The following is a 16,248-nucleotide window of genomic DNA, read 5'->3' as shown; positions in this document are numbered from 1 at the left end:
ATCAGGGATGTTTGGTGATCGATCTTCATCAGGGATGTTTGGAGATCGATCTTCATCAGGGATGTTTGGTGATCGATCTTCATCAGGGATGTTTGGTGATCGATCTTCATCAGGGATGTTTGGTGATCGATCTTCATCAGGGATGTTTGGTGATCGATCTTCATCAGGGATGTTTGGAGATCGATCTTCATCAGGGATGTTTGGAGATCGATCTTCATCAGGGATGTTTGGTGATCGATCTTCATCAGGGATGTTTGGTGATCGATCTTTATCAGGGATGTTTGGTGATCGATCTTAATCTACTCTGTAAAGTGGAACAGAAGAGAAAACAATCAGAGTTCAGTGGAACAAAGTGCAAATTATTATATTTCAATTACTGTTTTTTTGAGTAAAATATTACACTAAATTCCTGTAATCAGATTAATTACTGACTTTACATGGATAGATTTCATAGATATTTGTGTTTTATAATATAATAGATGTAAAGCATGAATCATGTTCATATGTGTGTGTGTGTGTGTGTCGGTGCGACTCCTATTGAGTCTCTGTAAAGGAGAAACTAATGAGTGTACGGCGTATGGAATAAACCACAGGGAGCAAATACAAATGTTATTTTGAGTTCAAACACAAACCTTTAGTTAAAGCCGTTTGTCCTCTAGTTTAAACATGTTTGTAGGCTCTTAGTAAATAACTGAGAGTAAAGTAAGTGTAAAGTAGTGTGACGTGTTGCTTGTCACAGTAAAAACACACTAGAGACAGAGACATTTCTCATGTGAGCTGGACGCTGTGAGCTGAAGCTGGAACTGCACTGATTTTAGCAGGAGTGCAGCGTTTTCCTACAATCTGACCAAGTCTGTTTTCACACTGAAATGATTCACTTCTACTGACACAGTTCATAAAGCAGGTGTTGATGTATAAAGCTGTGACCGTGAGCTTTTCTTCTCTTTCCTCCTTTGTGTTAAACATTTCAATAACTTCACATTTTGTTCTCACACAAACCCTTTGTTGCAATAAAGCTTAATGATAATTTCCTTTCACGAATGTTTGAAAGGTTTGTTCACATATCAGAGGTAAATGAAGATCTCTTTAATATCTCAGTGATGTTTCCTCACCTCAGGACACAGTTTGAGTCTCGTAGCTCATCTCTGAGCCGCTGCTTTGAGTCTCCTATATTATTGCCTCCCAGATCAAGCTCTTTTAGAAACTGCAGTGCTTTTGAGTTCGTCAAAGACTGAGTTAAAGAAGAAACATCTGTAATGCCACAGTACTGTAGACTAGAAAGACACAAACAGAGAGATTATCTTACAAACAAATCATGAATGTGAAGAATTTTACACAAATATAATGTGAACTCAGACTCATTGTGAGATATTGAGTATAAAGTGTTTAAAAAACCCAGAAGTGCACTGCTATAAACACTGAAACATAAGCCCTGCTGTCTTCAAATAAATAAACTTCAGTCACACTGTAATTGCTGTACAGTATAATGATACTAACTGTAGTTTCTCCAGCTTGAATTGTGGGTTCATCAGTAGATCACTGAGGTTTTTCACTCCAGAGTCTCCTAGTTTATTCCCGCTCAGGTCCAGCTCTCTCAGGTGTGACGGGTTTGATTTCAGAGCTGAAGTCAGGATGAGACTCTGTTTCTCTGTAATTCTGCATCCATACAGACTGAAGACAGAGAAATAACAATAGTTCACATCTATGATGATCATCTTATTGAAGAGCTACAGCAGCATTTAGTTTCCAATAGTCTGTTCTGAAACCCAGTCACACTAGTTATGTGTGCTGGAAGACACTGTTTCTTCTTTCATTTTAACTATTTATTTGACGTCTCTCTTCTTTATTCTCTGTTGAAAAGGCAGATTTCTGCATGAACACAATCAGTACATTGTATCAAATGCTGGAAATTAAACAATTACTAACTAGATAAAAACACATAAAAATGAGCAATAGGGAAACCCAGAAAGTGCACTGCTATAAACACTGAAACATAAGCCCTGCTGTCTTCAGATAAATAAACTTCAGTCACACTGTAATTGCTGTACAGTATAATGATACAAACTGTAGTTTCTCCAGCTTGAATTGTGGGTTCATCAGTAGATCACTGAGGTTTTTCACTCCAGAGTCTCCTAGTTTATTCCAGCTCAGGTTCAGCTCTCTCAGGTGTGACGGGTTTGATTTCAGAGCTGAAGTCACATCAGAACAACCTTCATCTGTCATATCACAGCATCTTAAACTACATTAGCAGAGAGAGAAGAAAATAAGACAGAAGAAAAGAAAACTCTTTATTCTGTAAAGTCACATCTTCTTCATAAGCAAATAAAACAGAGGAAGAGAGATCTTCATCTTTATTTCACCAGATCACAAAATACTAAGTTTGCACAAATACAATGTTAAAGTGTTTTAGTTTAAACTGTTGAAGTGATTTCAAGCATTTTGATTCTTGTATGTGAATGTGACTGACCTCAATCTCTCCAGTTTACAGTGTGAATCCTTCAGTGCGGCACATAAGTGCTTCACTCCTGTGTTTCCTAGTGTATTCCCGCTCAGGTCCAGCTCTCTCAGGTGTGACGGGTTTGATCTCAGAGCTGAAGTCAGGATGAGACTCTGTTTCTCTGTAATTCTGCATCCATACAGACTGAAGACAGAGAAATAACAATAGTTCACATCTATGATGATCATCTTATTGAAGAGCTACAGCAGCATTTAGTTTCCAATAGTCTGTTCTGAAACCCAGTCACACTAGTTATGTGTGCTGGAAGACACTGTTTCTTCTTTCATTTTAACTATTTATTTGACGTCTCTCTTCTTTATTCTCTGTTGAAAAGGCAGATTTCTGCATGAACACAATCAGTACATTGTATCAAATGCTGGAAATTAAACAATTACTAACTAGATAAAAACACATAAAAATGAGCAATAGGGAAACCCAGAAAGTGCACTGCTATAAACACTGAAACATAAGCCCTGCTGTCTTCAGATAAATAAACTTCAGTCACACTGTAATTGCTGTACAGTATAATGATACAAACTGTAGTTTCTCCAGCTTGAATTGTGGGTTCATCAGTAGATCACTGAGGTTTTTCACTCCAGAGTCTCCTAGTTTATTCCAGCTCAGGTTCAGCTCTCTCAGGTGTGACGGGTTTGATTTCAGAGCTGAAGTCACATCAGAACAACCTTCATCTGTCATATCACAGCATCTTAAACTACATTAGCAGAGAGAGAAGAAAATAAGACAGAAGAAAAGAAAACTCTTTATTCTGTAAAGTCACATCTTCTTCATAAGCAAATAAAACAGAGGAAGAGAGATCTTCATCTTTATTTCACCAGATCACAAAATACTAAGTTTGCACAAATACAATGTTAAAGTGTTTTAGTTTAAACTGTTGAAGTGATTTCAAGCATTTTGATTCTTGTATGTGAATGTGACTGACCTCAATCTCTCCAGTTTACAGTGTGAATCCTTCAGTACGGCACATAAGTGCTTCACTCCTGTGTTTCCTAGTGTATTCCCGCTCAGGTCCAGCTCTCTCAGGTGTGACGGGTTTGATCTCAGAGCTGAAGTCAGGATGAGACTCTGTTTCTCTGTAATACTGCATCCACTCAGACTGAAGACAGAGAAATAACAATAGTTCACATCTATGATGATCATCTTATTGAAGAGCTACAGCAGCATTTAGTTTCCAATAGTCTGTTTTGAAACCCAGTCACACTAGTTCTGTGAGCTGGAAGACACTGTTTCTTCTCTTTCATTTTAACTATTTATTTAACGTCTCTCTTCTTTATTCTCTGTTGAAAAGGCAGATTTCTGCATGAACACAATCAGTACATTGTATCAAATGCTGGAAATTAAACAATTACTAACTAAATAAAAACACATATAAATGTGAGCAATAGGGAAACCCAGAAAGTGCACTGCTATAAACAATGAAACATAAGCCCTGCTGTCTTCAAATAAATAAACTTCAGTCACACTGTAATTGCTGTACAGTATAATGATACTAACTGTAGTTTCTCCAGCTTGAATTGTGGGTTCATCAGTAGATCACTGAGGTTTTTCACTCCAGAGTCTCCTAGTTTATTCTTGCTCATGTTCAGCTTTCTCAGGTGTGACGGGTTTGATTTCAGAGCTGAAGTCACATCAGAACAACCTTCATCTGTCATATCACAGGAGCTTAAACTACATTAGCAGAGAGAGAGAAGACAATTAAATCAAAATTTATAAGGAAACACCAGTACTTTGTTTAGGCTTGGTTTGTAGGGAATTCCAAACCTGCTCACATATATTCAAACGCACATAACTATAGAACTAGTTCTTAATGCGCATGTGAGCACCATCAGCGTTTATCACAGGTTCGCGTTTAAAGTTTGTGTAGAGAGAATGGTGTCGTCTTAGCGGCCCCTAATTTAATAACAAAGGACCGTTGCAACGGAAGTGAATCAATCAAAACGAACTTTAGCTGGAAAATAACTTTATTAAAGAACTGCTATAAAGCCAAAACAATCTCGGTTACCTTAAAGTATACGTTTATCTCTGTAAAGCTGCTTTGAAACAATCTACATTGTTAAAAGCGCTATATAAATGAAGATGACTTGACTTGACTGACTTACACTGCACTGTCTTGTCGTTTCATCCCTGTGTTGTGTGTCTGTGAGGGCGTAGTCAGTCTTCCAGCGGGAAAGACCGACCGATCGAGCGGTGGCCGCTGATGACATCACGGCCGGGTCGCGCCGGCGCATCTCAACCGGAATCTGAAGTGTGAATAGGTGTTCGTGTGTATATTTAAATGTAAAGATTATATGTTGTGTACTATGTGTGAATGGATTATGTGTTTATTATTAATATATACATTTAGAAACGGATTATTATCGATTATCAAATAGATTAAGTATTTGTATGTGTATTAAATGTAATATGTACCTGAAAATGGTGTGTGAAAATGTGTAGGCACTTGTATATATTCTACACTGTGGACAAACCTCTCTGACACTGTAAATAAATTCCACTTCTGCGAGTGCGCCATCATTTCTACATTCCCTTTACGGACTCACATTTCTCCCAGAAGGCGAGCTGGTGTCTCGTCTTCATCACAACAGCCGTACGTCTGATCATGAATGCGATGATATGATGGATTATTCTGATACACAGAACTCGATGATGTAGACCGACAATTCAAATAATTCAAACAGATAAATGAAGTTGTCAAAATGAGTTTTTTCCAACTGAGAATGATTTCTAAGATTAAGCCTTTTGTATCCCGGAAAGATCTGAAAAAGGTTATTCATGCGTTCGTCTTCTCAAGATTAGACTATTGCAACTCACTCTATTATGCTGTTCAAACTAAAATCTTGGACAGATTACAGATGGTCCAACATGCAGAAACAAAAAATTCGTAAAGATGCGCCCAAGTAGCAGTGATTCGCCTGTGCTTCACCCTAATATAGTCCCAAGTCAATATCTGTCTAGGAAATCGCCTAGTGTTAATCTGCATCGCTATTTGTACTCGTTGTGAATACGCAGGCCACAAGAAGTAATTCGTTTTTTTTAATCACTTTTACTCAGGCCATGCTAGCTGGCAACAAAGGATTCCATTCATTATGCTAAGCTAAGCTCGCGCCGACCCTGTCAAACTAAAACAATCCATGCACTGAGACAAAAATGCATTTGCCCACCTATCTAAATGTAGGAAAGAAGGTGAATAAGCCCTATTTCAAAAAACGGTGGAGTGCTCCTTTAAACATCAAACTTTTATCAACAAAACAAATTGGACTGATGGCATATTATACCCCCATTGTGACACTCATAAATGAAAGATTTTTGGTTTTTCCCCTTAATTTAAAACTTGTTTAAAATGCTTAGTTTGTGGTTCGTTGTTATTACTGAAAATACATAAAAAATAAATTACAATGAAAAATTCGCTTATATTAATCACTGTACTTTTATTAACAAAATGAATAAGAAGGATGATATGCTATACCCACATTATAACAAATAAATAAAAGATTTTTGGATTTTAAAACAAATGCTTAGTTTGTGGTTCATTATTATTTTTAATGAAAAACACAACAACAATAGAACAAAGACAAACTCACGTATATTAAACAAAGAAATGCAACTTATTCACAAAAGTACTTTTGCGCTTTTGACTCCGGCATTGTCCTGTCAGTCATTGCACCTTACTTTAGTCATGTGACTCCTGTGGCTCAACTTACCTCAGTATCTCCAATTTACATTTATTCTTCAGCCCAGTGCAGAGCATCTTCACTCCTGAATCCTGCAGATTATTATTGTTCATGTTCAGCTCTTTCAGATTAGTATCTGATCCAAGAACTGCAGCCAGAGCTGAACAGCTTTTGTCTGTTAAGTTACAATCATCTAACCTACAAGGGAAATAAATCACATCACAGAATTAGATGGAGCACATACAATACATTTTTCTATATACAAGAATTAAATTTATGTTCTATTATTATATATTTTTTTACTTAAAAACAGTGTATACAGCAGAGGCTGGGTTAAAATAACATTCTCTTCAAAAACTACTATTTACTGTACATTAGTGTTTTTTATTTAGTGACAAATTTCCTAGATAAAATGAAGCATGTTTGAAAAAATATTTGTGTTAAGATTTATAGCTTTTTATAGCTTTCTCCCAAGGTTTTTCCCTCTTTCTGTCACCTGATGGAGTTTGGGTTTTTGCCACTGTTGCCTCTGGCTTCCTTAGTTGGAGACACTTAATATTCAACAAGATTATTGACTTGACTGCACCGACACTATTAGATGAGACAACTCACACTTTTATGGCAAGTTAAAGGCCTTTCACTTTAATACTAAAAATGTCTTCATTCACATGTACACGTTTTTTGCTATATAATCTTTAATGATTTAAGTAAAGCTAAGATTACTTAAACCTAAGAACCTAAGAAATTGTATTTGTTATTAATATCTCAAGATTAACTTTTACTGGATTAAAGCAATTTAGTTTTTCATGATTATTCATAGTGGTCAACCGATGGCTGATGCCGATATCTATTGTAAATCTCTCAATGGTCTATGTATTGCATTACAATATTATTACATTAAACTACAGAATTACTTATAAAAATAAGCATTTAAAATATCTAATTACTGGGAGATACAGAGGGACAACTAATATATGATGTGGTAATATATACATGCACTTTATTTAAGTAGCCTGTTTTATAAAAATATCAATGTTTTACAGTGCTATGCATACGTTTAGACACCCATGCTAAAGTTGACTAAAAAGAGGAATAAAAAAATCATCTTTTGGAAATTGAACTTAATGCCTTAATTAAAAAAATCCAACCTTTAAGGACACCAATTTTCTTTGTGAATGAATAATGTATCGTAAATAAATAAATGTTCTTCCTTAAAATACAGGGTGCATAAGTCTGGACACCCCTGTGTTAAATTTGCCAGTCTCTAGGTATGGTGAAGGCTATGTGATGATGTGGGGCTATTTTAATTCCAAAGGCCAAGGGAACTTTATCAGGATGCATAGTATCCTGGATCCATGAAGTAACTGGCCTTTAAAAATAAAAATCTGCCTGCCTCTATGGGAATTTAACATAGGGTTGTCCAGACTTATGCACCATGTATTTTAAGGAAGAACATTTATTTATTTACGATACATTATTCATTCACATAGAAAATTGGTGTCCTTAAAGGTTGGATTTTTCCTATTTTTTTTTAATTAAGGCATTAAGTTCAATTTCCAAAAGATGATTTTTTTATTCCTCTTTTTAGTCAACTTTAGCATGGGTGTCTAAACTTATGCATAGCACTGTATATTATAACCTTTCAGAATTTCATCTTTCATTTTTGCAATACAAATAACATCTGTACCAAATTACATTCTTTCCCCCAGTTTGGGTATATGAATAAAATATGTACTTTTTTCCTCTCAAGTATGAGCTAATATATAATTCTATAACTAATTCTATATAATAAGTCATAACAGTCTGGTGTATCATATGATACAAAACATGCAAACATTTTTACATGGTCTCTTATATTTTTTCTTAAAGTATGATAAACTGTCTCCAAAAAACAAAAAATCAGACTATTATTTCATATGTCAGGCTTTACAGGGATAAGTTCATGTTCATGATGGGGAATCACTAGAGTAATGTAGACATTTTTCAGATGAGAGCAAAACATGACAAAATATATTAAAAGACTTACAGAGCTCTTCTGGAGGTTTTGATGACTGCCGATAATCTAATGAGACACTCGTCTGATTTCTTGAATTTCTGAAGCTCAAACTCCTCCAGCTCCTCCTCAGATGTCAACAACACAAAGGCTAAAGCAGACCACTGGGCAGGTGAAAGGTCACCAGATGAGAGACTTCCTTTGCTAAGGTGGGTCTGAATCTCTTTCACCAGAGTTTGGTCGTTCAGTTCATTCAGACAGTAGAACAGATTGATGGATCTCTCTGCAGGAAGATCATCTTCTAGTTTCTGCTTGATGTACTGAACTATTTCCTTGTTGCTCTGGTCATTGCCGTCTTGCTGTGTCAACAGACCTCGTAAGGGTCGTCGATTGGACTGGAGTGACAGACCGAGGAGGAAGCGAAGGAAAAGGTCCAGGTGTCCATTGTCACTCTCGAGCGCCTTGTCCACTGCAGTCTTGAGTAAATCAATCATGGTCTCATTTCTGTTGTCCTGTTCTGTAGACTCATGATCAAACACACTTGTCTTGTTGATGTCTAGAAACAGATGTGCATAAAGGGCTGCAATAAACTCTTGAATGCTCAAGTGAACAAAGCAGTACATGGTACCAAGAACGATCCCTGTTTCCTCCTTAAAGATCTGGGTACACATGCCTGAGTACACTGATGCCTTATAGACGTCAATACCACAGGCTTCCAGGTCTGTGTCATAGAAGATCAGGTTGTTTCTTTCCAGCTGATGAAATGCCAGTTTCCCCAGTGAAAGGATGGCGTCTTTATCCCAGGAAACATCTGGTGTGTATTCTCCATCATACTTTCGGCGGCTCTGCTGGATCTGAAAGCGGAGAAAGTGTGTGTACATTTGTGTCAGAGTCTTGGGAGTGTCTTCAGTGTTTGATTCCTGCAGTGTTTTAGAGATCTCATCAGCCTGAGTGTTTTTCACATCATTATTTCTTTCCTCCTCCAGAATGTTCTGGAGAACCGTGGCTGAAATCCAGCAGAAGACTGGGATGTGGCACATGATAAAGAGACTCTTTGATTGTTTAATGTGATCTATGATTGTGTTGGCCTTATTCTGACCAGTGAATCTTTTTTTGAAGTACTCTTGCTTTTGTGCGTCACTGAATCCTCGTATCTCTGTCAGCCGGTCGATGCAGTCAGGAGGAATCTTACTGGCAGCTGCTGGTCTGGTGGTGATCCAGATGAGAGCAGAAGTAAGCAGATTTCCCTTCATGAGGTTCGTTAAGAGAACATCCAGAGAGGCTGGTGACGATACATCACTCCACGTCTCGTTACAATCAAACTTCAGAGGAAGGCGACATTCGTCCAGTCCATCAAGGATGAACAGCACTTTGAACTGATTCCTTCTTGTAAGGTTCAGTCCTTTTGTCTCTGGGAAAAATTGAGTTATAAGGTCCATCAAACTTAGTTTTTCTTTCTCCTTTAAGTTCATCTCTCTGAATGGAAGAGGAAATATGAAGCTGATATCTTGATTTTCTTTTCCTTCAGCCCAGTCCAGAACAAACTTTTGCACAGAGACTGATTTCCCGATGCCAGCGACTCCTTTTGTCAGTACAGTTCGGATCTCCTTGTCTTGTTCAGGAGCTTCAAACAAATTTGTGCATTCAACCTGTATCTCTTGTGCTTCATGACGCCTGGAAGCAACTTCAATCTGTCTCACCTCATGTTCAGTATTGACCTGTTCACTGCCACCCTGAGTGATATAGAGATCTGTGTAGATGTTATTCAGAAGTGTGGAGTCACCTTGCTTCGCAATTCCTTCAAACACACATTGATACTTCTTCTTTAGGCCACATTTCAGCTGAGGAATGAGGAACAGCTCATCTAAACACAGGAACAGAAAATAGATAGTTTTAGTCTTCACTTTCTCTCCTACATTTATAAGACACAATCAGACAGATGATCATGAGTCTCTTACCTTCTAGAGCATCAGCAGCTTCATCTTGCTTCATCTCTCTCAGGTAATGTAGTGTGAGATCAAGAGCTGATTCTTTGATACTGGATCTGTTCTCAATGAAGTCCTTCACAAAGTGTTGTGTGTTCTCTTTTTGTAATATTTTCTTAAACTTCTCCAGCTCATTTTTCAGACATGTGATTATTTTGCTCTCAAGATCCTACAAACAAAAGTAAGAAAAAAGACACAATTTAAACCAAATTGTATATCTACATTTGGTCAACACAATTTATTCAATAACTATAATATCTATAAAAAAGAATCCAGTTAAAAGACTAACATTGTTAACCAGCTGATATTTTTAACAAATAGAAAAATAAAAACTATATAAGTGCTTCAAAGGAAAAATTGTGATCTGGAGGAATTACATTAAATGTGTTATATGTTTGCTAACATATTTGTTTGATGTAAATATTAAACATTTATAAAAATGTGTTTTCCTACCTGGAATATCCCTAGAAGATTTTCTTTGAAATTCTCCTGTTTGAATCTCTTCCTGTGAGTCTGAACGTCTGAGTCTAATGTCTCACATTGAAGCCTGTAATCAAATAAATCAAATAAATACTGTTTTTCCGGGCAAAATATCACAGAAAGAGAAAAAAGCATTAGCTGTGAATACTCTTATAAATATTTGATCTGTTTAATGATAAATGTTTGATCTAAAAATGTTTCATGATTGGTATTTACTGATACACCTTTTAAACACAGTCAACTTGTGACAAAAAAATGAGAAACTCACGAAATACCTTTTATTAGATGATGGTGTTTTCTCACTGAAGTTTAGTGGATAATCTTTAGACCGATCACTCTTCAGAGACACAGAGCTGGACACATGTGAGCCTGATCTTACACTGATGACACAAAGAACAGAGAGAGAGAGAAAACACTTTAGTAAAGGAGGATCAACTGTGTGTGAAACACATCTGTGTCTTTATCTAATCCTCCACAGAAATACACACACTCACACAATTTACTTTTTTATAGTTAACTACTATTTTATTTACTGGCTCACATTATTATAACGATTTCTTTAATATACATGTCAAGTTTTTATTTACTGACAGAAATAGAGAGCAGAAATGTCTGTGTGACACAGTTTTGTTAGAATACTTGAATTAAATTAAGTGTATAATTGTTTGCTAAGTGTATAGTTGTTTAATAATGTCTGTCAATAATTTTATGATCTAAAAAACAAAGTCATTTATTTAATATGTAATTCAGCATCTAGAATGTTATTAACAAATTATTAACTGTAATATTGTCTATAAAGGAAACTTTATATTTATTGTTGAAGTTTATGAAGTTAAAAACTGAAGTTGTGTAAAGCATTTGCAAATATAGAACAATGCTTAAAGTTGTGTAATTGACAGGGAAACACAAAGTCCAGTGGAGTTTAAACTGATGAAAACAGACGCAGTCTTACCTGTGTTTCTCTGAGAGACTCATCTGAGAGAGAGAGTCCTTTCCTCTTTCCTCTGACATACTGCAGCTAAACTGACACTGAAAACTGATCAGCACTGCTTTCTGAAAACACTCAATCCCTCAGCATCACCTGGAAATGACACCATTTTACACAGATGAAGAACATCTTATTTAAGACAATAATGAAGAATGCTGAGTTATCATCAACAACAGCAACAGCAAAAACAATCTATAAAATAAAGTGAGTTACAGACAAATATATTGCCATGTAAAATAACCGAATGGTCTTAATCATTTCTGATTGTTTAATGAGTTTAACTGACTCTAAATATTAATTCATTGGAGAGCAGAAATTTTGTTCAAAACTTTGGGTGGGAAAATTTAAGCTGATTTGTAATATTCTCTATTACAGTTTCATTTAACCATATTTACCCAATCTTTATTAATTGTTGAATTGTTTGTCATTTAATCATTACTTCAAGTTTACAATTATGAATTATTTCATTACTTTCAAATGATCCTAAAATAACTGATTGAGTAAAAGTAACCAGAATTATAACGGTCATAGTGTATAACTACTAATCATAATTGCTATATATGAACTGAAATATTCAGTTTAATAACAGCAGATTGTTGTTCATTGCCGTCAGGCTTCATCTGTCTGTCTACTGTAAATGTCTGCTTCAAAAATACTTTCGATTTCACATCACAAAAACAACAGCCTAAAACTGAAGAGGAAATGGGAGAAAACTTTCAGAAACATATTTGTTTTCAATAATCCTTTATCAATAAAACTTTTTTTGTTTTAACTTCAAAAAATTGTAATTTCTGGCAGATTCTTCGTCTGTTCGGAGTAGCAGAAGAACAGCCTTCTGTAACTTCACATTTATCTCGCTTAATATACAATATGAAGTTCCTAATAATTACAAATGACTGTAATGGAGAAAGTATTAAACTTACTTGCAGTCTTGTCCACTAAGGATCAAACACATAAATGGCCGTGAGTGTTATTAGATTTGGTAGGCATTGTGCTAAATTGACATCTGTAGAAATGTTTTCTGGATCATAGAACAGATCAAATCCAGTGAGCAACAGGTTTAAGTGTCAACATGTGATGTTACTTTCGTTTTCCTCTTCTTCGTGTGTTTTACAGGAGGGTTTGGAACAGCTGAACAGTTGCACACCGACACCTACTGCACTGGAGCGGGATATTATACCACATATATCTCTAAATCCTGTTTAAAACCTCTTAAATAGACATTTCAACAGTGCATCTGTTATATTCCCTGTTTCTGGACTATTATCTACGATGCTGGATATTGTAAATGACTGATATCCTGAGGTTTGTATTATACATTCAATCCTTTTGTTTTGTATTAGGACACAAATGATTCATGATTCAGAAATAGAGCTGGATATGGCCAAAAATATCATCATAATTTGTTTGATCACAATTAAACTCCACAGAGTAAGCTACCTTTTAATTTAGGGCCCAACATTTATTTATATTTTTTTCTAAAGTGTGTTTTTTATTATATTTTTCTGGATTCTATGTTTTATGATTTAATACAAATGTATCATCAAATTTGGGGCCCTATTTTAACGATCTGAAACGCAAGTGTCAAAGCGCAAAGCGCAAAGCGCAAGTAACTTTGTGGGCGGGTCTTGGCGCTGTTGTTATTTTCCCGGCGGGATAAATGACTCTTGCGCCTGGCGCAAATCTAAAAGGGGTTGGTCTGAAGTAGCTTCATTATTCATAGGTGTGGTATGGGCGTAACGTGAAATAAACCAATCAGAGCGACATCTCACATTCCCTTTAAGAGCAGGCGCGCTTGTTCTAAAGCGGATTCCTATTATAACGGCGGATTTGCCAGGCGCACGACAGGAGCGGTTCACTGCCGAGGAGACCGACGTTCCCGTCAGGGACGTTGGGGATGGAGAAACACACCCAAATTAATTTCGGTTAAACAGGCGTATGATAATTTGGGTAAATGTGTAAGCTAGATGTATGCTTTTATAATAAACTGTCTATCTATCTATCTATCTATCTATCTATCTATCTATCTGTATATCTATCTATCTATCTATCGTAATAATGTATGATTTGCAAAAATGATAACTGCTGCTTCTGTGTAGATGAGAGAATCAAAGTGTATGCGCGTTGTGCACACGCTACATTGATTATGGCCAAGCATGCGCCCTTAAAATAGCATATGAATAACATGCGCAACGCGCCACTGACTTTAAACTGTTTTTTTTTTCGGTCAGTGGCGCAATTGTTTTCTAAACCTGTAAAATAGCATGAGGGAACGTTTGCGCAGGAACACGCCTCCTCTTTGCGCTGAACCGCCCCCGGGAGCGCAAGTGTATTTCTTAGTTAACCGACGTGCTTCTGTGGAGGGAAAAGTCCGCTTTGCGCGGGTGCAAAATAGGAATGATACATGCGTCCGTGTACAAAGTCAATTGCGCTGGGTGCAAGATAGGGCCCATGGTGTCTTTTGAAATGAATTAAAACGTTTTTTTTTTTAAATGTAATCAGTTTCAGTGTGTGTTTGACAGTAATTTTTCTCAGATGAAACGGGGAAAAGCTTGTGAAGAGACTCTGAAGAGCAGCTCTGGAGATGAAGATCATGTGGAGTGTCCTCATACAGTGAGAATGTGTGTGTGTGTGTGTGTGTAGATGCTGAAAACACAGAGAACCTCATACCTGTTTGAGTTTGTGTAGGAGACAAAACGATGCCCTCATTTACACTGAGACACGCAGAACACACAGATTTATTAGCAACATGCACTGACTGGCTGTTGTCATGTTGATTTATACTGTGTGATAGGCTGATAGATTAATCCATATAGAGTAAACATGACCAGAGCTCAATGTTAGAAAAAATCATGTTTTTGCCACAATGTTTTAATTTAGGGGCCAGTGTCTCCCTACACAGCGTATCGCTAACCCATAACACACATTATAGCTCTGTGAGAAAGATCATGAATGCGGACATAAATGCAATCTAAACAGTAAACGAGTAAAAATCTATTCTTATACCTGTATAACAGAGCCATTAGAAGAAGCATGATGAAAAATGCATTAACAAGTATTTAAGTAAAATTAGTTGCAAAATATAATTGAAATGAGGGACAATTTCTAATAACCTTTTAATGGCTTAGTATTTAACAACCAATTGAATTAATGCTCACTGGTGTTTTAAGCCCCCAACGTAGTCTTCCAGGCAGCACTGCATGGAAGGCACTCCCCGCCCCTGACAGTTTCAGCCAATCACAACACTGGTGCTCAAATTCAACTTCGAGCGCCAACGAGCGATCTTGATTCGACTCAACTTGGTACGGTTGCATAGAGCAATATTCTAAGAAATTTTCATAATTCATAATTCATAATGGAATGCTTTATTATAAAAAAAAATGACTATGCTTTGAAATATAGCCCACACTAGCTGCTAGGGATTTTTCTTTGCTGAACGGACACCTCAGCTAGCTAGCTAACTGTAAACAGATTGCAATGGTAGATTTTAGCTAACTGTTTTAAGCCAAGGTTAGCTCAAATGCAGTCAACCTGTTCAAATAGCTGGAAGTGGTGAACATTCTATTTATTTTGGCAAGTAGCCTACTACTTACTTATCCGTGCAGGACAGCTACTTAGTAATGGGGGCAGCAGTTAGCGCTAGCTATCTTCCAGGCAGCCAATTAATTTTTTGGGGTGGTTGTAAGACCGAGAAGTGCTATGTGTAGTGCTATGTTAGTTAGTTCTATGTCTCCCAGTCTGCTTATACAGCTACAAGACCACATAGTTTTCAGTGAGCTGCCCAAAGGCATGGTTGAGTGGGTGTCTTTCCAAAACTCCTTTAGGCATCCAGTTGTTGCTAGATAAGTTTTAAGACATGCTTAGACATGTGCTCGTAATACTTGGTAGCTCAAAGGCAGCTGTTTGTTGTTAGAAAACTGGAACACATTCAGATAGAGCTAGAAAGAGCCAGACTGACTTCTAAGCAGCTTTGTAATAATGGCTTACTCTGAGGCAGCCTGTTGAAATTTAATTAACTCCAAGGCAGCTGTGGTGATGTTTTAACACTGGGTAACTCAAAGGCAGCGATTTATTCCTAGATAACTGGAAGGCATCAGGGATAGACCCAGATAAAGTCAGACTGACTTCTAAGCAGCTTTGTAATACTGGCTTACTCTGAGGCAGCTGAGGAGATGTTTTAACACTGGGTAACTCAAAGGCAGCGATTTATTCCTAGATAACTGGAAGGCATCCGGGATAGACCTAGATAAAGCCAGTCTGACTTCTAAGTAGCTTTGTAATACTGGCTTACTCTGAGGCAGCTGAGGAGATGTTTTAACACTGGGTAACTCAAAGGCAGCGATTTATTCCTAGATAACTGGAAGGCATCCGGGATAGACCTAGATAAAGCCAGACTGACTTCTAAGTAGCTTTGTAATACTGGCTTACTCTGAGGCAGCCTGTTGAAATTGAGATAACTCCAAGGCAGCTGAGGTGATGTTTTAACACTGGGTAACTCAAAGGCACCGATTTATTCCTAGATAACTGGAAGGCATCCAAAATAGAGCTAGGTACAGACAGACTGAATTCCAACTAGCTTTGCAAGGCTGGTTACCTCTGAGGCAGAGTGTTGAATT

At 36.9% G+C, this 16,248-nt stretch overlaps 1 protein-coding gene across 1 annotated transcript; it reads right to left on the bottom strand.

Annotated features, from left to right (window-relative positions):
- Window positions 1-246: 246 nt before the first annotated feature.
- Window positions 247-12,739, bottom strand: LOC311292526 (NACHT, LRR and PYD domains-containing protein 3-like). Its single transcript, XM_084412238.1, has 15 exons — window positions 12,556-12,739; window positions 11,597-11,725; window positions 10,920-11,024; window positions 10,618-10,711; window positions 10,138-10,333; window positions 8,213-10,043; window positions 6,217-6,384; window positions 4,010-4,183; window positions 3,438-3,611; window positions 3,036-3,209; window positions 2,468-2,641; window positions 2,066-2,239; window positions 1,498-1,671; window positions 1,113-1,274; window positions 247-304 (listed from the first exon to the last, which is right to left on the bottom strand). The coding sequence occupies exons 2-15, from the start codon at window positions 11,653-11,655 to the stop codon at window positions 295-297; spliced, it is 3,669 nt and encodes a 1,222-aa protein (XP_084268364.1). The 5' UTR covers window positions 11,656-11,725; window positions 12,556-12,739; the 3' UTR covers window positions 247-294.
- Between the last annotated feature and the right edge of the window lie 3,509 nt (window positions 12,740-16,248).

The sequence above is a fragment of the Rutilus rutilus genome (assembly GCF_951802725.1).
Source record: "Rutilus rutilus genome assembly, chromosome: 6".
Lineage (NCBI taxonomy): Eukaryota > Metazoa > Chordata > Actinopteri > Cypriniformes > Leuciscidae > Rutilus > Rutilus rutilus.
The sequence above is the reverse complement of the archived record's forward strand: the minus strand, read 5'-3'. Positions and strand labels throughout refer to the sequence as shown.

Coding starts and splice junctions, on each gene's coding strand:
- LOC311292526 (XM_084412238.1), bottom strand. CDS start 11,655: ATGTCAGAGGAAAGAGGAAAGGACTCTCTCTCTCAGATGAGTCTCTCA. Junction 10,712..10,919: donor ACACCATCATCTAATAAAAG/GTATTTCGTGAG, acceptor ATTTGATTACAG/GCTTCAATGTGAGACATTAG. Junction 10,044..10,137: donor AGCTGCTGATGCTCTAGAAG/GTAAGAGACTCA, acceptor TCCTGTGTTTAG/ATGAGCTGTTCCTCATTCCT.